At 30.4% G+C, this 4,486-nt stretch overlaps 1 protein-coding gene across 1 annotated transcript; it reads left to right on the forward strand.

Moving 5' to 3' along the window:
* The first annotated feature begins 225 nt into the window (after positions 1-225).
* On the forward strand, positions 226-4,006 carry LOC105336969 (uncharacterized). The gene is made up of 6 exons (XM_011441495.4): positions 226-384; positions 1,225-1,311; positions 1,551-1,645; positions 2,732-2,895; positions 3,513-3,630; positions 3,848-4,006. Exons 1-6 carry the CDS (start codon positions 342-344, stop codon positions 3,920-3,922), a joined length of 582 nt encoding a protein of 193 aa, XP_011439797.2. The 5' UTR covers positions 226-341; the 3' UTR covers positions 3,923-4,006.
* The last annotated feature ends 480 nt before the right edge of the window (positions 4,007-4,486 follow it).

The raw sequence follows: 4,486 nt of genomic DNA on the forward strand, positions 1-4,486 counted from the left end.
TGGTTCCAAAGATAAGATTAATACGTGTAATTATAGAACACTTAGTTTTTATTTCATCTAGGGGTTTGTTAATAACAGAAATGATTTGCACCAAAATTCAAACAAAAAAGAGAGAGAAAAAACACTTTAATATTGCAGTCAAGCACATTTTACTTTTTAATGTCAGACACACAGTTTTTTATTTTAAAAATATGCTTTTTGTTTTAAGTGTTTGGCCTTCACTTCAAAATTAATTGGATGTATCTACTCAAGTGATGGATATATAAGACCAGCTCTGACTTGTTAAATTTGTCCGTTACCAGAAGATCGTCTGTGTGAGAGAATCCTCAGTTACAACTTTGATGATGAACGCCCTGATTGTTCTTGGTTTGGCTGCTCTAGCCGGTAAGTCCACATTTTATTTTACGGTAATTATCAATTGCTACTTCTACAAATTTGATCATAAATCCATGTCTTATTTTGGGAGCTTAAACATCGGCATAAACATATAATATGCAAATAAAAATTTGCAACCTGTTAAAGCGAAAATATTACGTTTGATTCTTTCTCTAAACTTAAAGAACATTTTATAATATATAATTGCAGATGTGATTTTGATTCTAAAATAGTATTTAAATCTGTACACGTCAATTTTATGTTTAAATTTTGTTGATGAAAATATTTTGCTATTTCAAAATATAAATAAAACGAAACAATAAGCGAATGTGTTTTTTTATGCAAATGAAGCCAAAGCTTAAAATTAAGAAGTAATATTAAGAACCATTAAACAAGCGCTGATTTATCTTGAAAAGATAACGCATAAAATATTTATTAATCTTTAGTCATTGCACTGTCTAATGGGATTTTTTTTTTTGATTATTCAAAACTTGAAACAATACATGACATACTGTATTTGTTATTGTTAAGAGATAAAATGGCAGATTAGAATGTAAATGATTTTACTAACTAAATATTTTCTTTATTATTGTCTGGTATAACTCTCTCACACATCGTATATGGCGTACCGTTTCAAAATTAATATTTGTCTAACTATCATTACATCGTAATATTTTAAGACTAAAAAACAAAACAAAATACAATATTTACAATGTTTAAGGTTGAATTTCCCTCTAATGAGAGAGATGACTGCTGTAGAAAATAATCTCACTTTGTTTCTAGTAACTAACACTATGATGATTTTGCATTCAAAAGTTTATAGCAATTACGTTTGGTTGGATTTTTAAGGATTTGTGTCTGCCACTGCTAGAAATGAAGCCAATGTGAACATTTATCTTCACCTTTCTGATGATGAAGATTCCAACTACGAAAACTGTAAGATCACTTTTACTTTTTGAACTAAACATTTATTTTTCAGGTTTTTGCATAATGAATATTGCTCGTTTTTAAACAACCCTATCACATTCTCTCCCTTTGGTTTTTTGTTTCAATTATTAAATTGACAAATGACAGTAACATTCCTTTTTATATTATCGTCATCATATGACAATCCTCTCTTCAATGAAATTGGACATGTCTTAATGGTGCCTTTATATACATATCATACATTTTAGCCATGCATTATGCTCAATGCGAGATGGAACCAAACCACTTCATGCCAGGCAACCTCCACCATAGGGTCCATGGAAGCATCGAAATGCATCAACGGGTAGGCTGAGTTTTCTTTACTGTGTATAATTCAAATTATGTAACAGCAAGGTTTTTCCGTCGCCCTATGTGTCAGTTAAACAGCTCTAAAACAAGTTATGCAGGGTGACCGTACTAGCACCAGTACAATTTAAGGACGTTGGATCCTGCGATCAAAAGTCTCTAAGTTTTTTTCTAAAGTATTTTTTGTTATCTACACACATATCTAAACCTAAATTCAAAACAAAATTTTGGGGTCTATATGCTACTTTCGGTGCTACGGTGTATATAATATGACCTTTCTGCACTGAAAGTGCAAATTGCACATAAATCGCTCTTCCCTTTATAATTTTTTTTGAAATGAACCATGGTATCAAATACAAATTTACATTATTTGGCATTAATAAAATTAAAATTATCATAACGGAAAAGTTTGCAATTTCTTCACATTTTTGATATTTTGACCTTTTTTCACTGAAAAAATACTATTCTTATTCATAAATGATTCAACATGCAATTAAATAATTTAAAAGTCTCAAACTTTTTCTCAAATTATGACAGACTTGTCAAAAGAAACTTAAATATTCAGAAAATAAAACCAAAACTATGGGTCTATAATGTAAATTTTGAGATATGGCATGAAATAAGCTCATTTTAGGGGAAAATTGGAGTTGATTTTTTCTTTACTTTTATGAAATATCACTTAAACATGCCAATATATGTCGATAGAAATATTGAAATATTGTTGAAATATGTTTTTTGAAACAATACGAAGATATCCCGATGCATAAACTATCTGAAACTTTGGTCTGCACGTAAAACAAGAAGGCTAAAATTACGGTACTCTAAAACAACTGAGTTATGAAAAATGTTTATTTTCTTCTTAAAAACCTTCCGCCACAAAATATAGTCCCTTACTACACTCTCTAAATATGAAATTTTTTCTTCACTATTTTATTCAATAGAGTTTATTTGGCATTGTAACAAAGGAATTTACAAGTAGAATTCAAATATGACACAGAATTTCCAGACTAAAGGTGACACAAAATGGCTACCCAAAATCAGAGGATCGAACCTCTTATAAGTAAACGAATGAACATTTTTGTAGGGAGACGGACCTTTGGAAATGAGCTTCTGTCTGTCCGGATTCAACGTCAGTGAAGACTTTGCTCATCACAACCACGGACTTCAGATCCACGAGTACGGAGATATGGAACATGGCTGTGACACCATTGGAGAACTGTACCACAATGAGCACGCCCCCAACCACGAGTAAGTCGGTTTCAAATTTGTGATTTCATCTCAAGATGAGAACTATTTCATCAGTTTAGAAACAAAACTCATAATGTATAATTTGTAAATAATACATATACTGTAAAAAAAACAAAACAAGAAATTAAAAAGAAATCCCGATATTTTTTTTTCAAAAGGCCTGAAAACTGTTTGAAAAATTAAAAAAAAGAATATGTTGTGTTTTAATGTTTACAAAACAAGATATGTTTCATTTATATTTAAAAAGTGCACAGTAAACTTTTGTTATCCCAAATTGTGTATCAAAGTGAGCAGATAACAATGACATATTTTTTGACATGAAATAATTTTTAATTTTATTCAACTCATCCATTTTTTCTTGAGTACCAAATGCCAATACTCAGGCTTTAGATAGATGCAAATCATCGAAATCAGTATTGCCAAACTGAGTTAATGAACCAGTAATAATATTTCTACATTTAAAATTAAAAGCTTGCAGAAACACCTAGATTTTCTATATTAATTATGTGGTTAAAAAAAATAACTGTAACAAATGTTTCATGTAAAAATGGATGATGATCTTTTTCTGAAGAAAGAAGATGTATATTTGTAAGTTATTTCTGTTTTTATATAATCAGTAACCCCGGTGACCTCGGAGATCTCCATGACGACGACCACGGAAATGTGAATGCTACCAGGACTTTCGATTGGCTCACCATCGGACATACAGACGGAATTCTTGGCCGATCATTGGCTGTGAGTATATGATAAATATTTGATTTAATTTATTACCATTACATATGCAAAGTTTATATTATGTAATGTGATATTCATATCTTTTTAAATTTTGAAGAAATCGACATAAGTTAGGAAGTTATTTGTTGTTTAACTCACAATTTTTTTAAGCTATCATTGTTAGAAATGCACACAATGACTGCATTTTACATAATCATAATACTTTTTATCTGTGCAGATTCTCCAGGGAGACCACACCTCTCACACCGCTGTCATCGCTTGCTGCGTCATTGGTCGCTCTCATGCCCACTAGATGATCATAACGGACCATTCTGAATAAAAGATTATCATTTATATCGAACTTCAGTAGGAATAAAAATTTACAAAAAAATTCAAACATTGTTTATTGTTATAAAAAGGTTTACTTATCCCTAGACTTGGAATCATACAAGAATCGTATATTTGATTGAAACAGGATTTTATATAATCAAGTGACATATATGTTCGTTTCACAAAATCCATGATTGGATCAAGTAAATATGTTCTAAAAACATTGTAAATTATACGGCAAAAGTGCATAATTTACAAGGAGACGCTGATTAATACAATGTTTTCAAATTTAAGATATATGAACCGAAAAAATGTTTGCTTCTCCTTCCCTTGTTAATGGGTAGTTCGATGGGTGATAATAAGACATCAAGGTATGCATTATTAATAAATCCCAGACCCGAAATAAACGGTCTCTAAGCTTAAATCAGAAATCAATATTGTACCTATATAAAGACACAATATCCATTAATGTGAAATGAAAAATACAATCATCAAGATGGTTATCAACATCAATTCTTTGTTTAGACTTAAAATATAAGGCCATGCA

The sequence above is a fragment of the Magallana gigas genome, chromosome 10, assembly GCF_963853765.1.
Source record: "Magallana gigas chromosome 10, xbMagGiga1.1, whole genome shotgun sequence".
Lineage (NCBI taxonomy): Eukaryota > Metazoa > Mollusca > Bivalvia > Ostreida > Ostreidae > Magallana > Magallana gigas.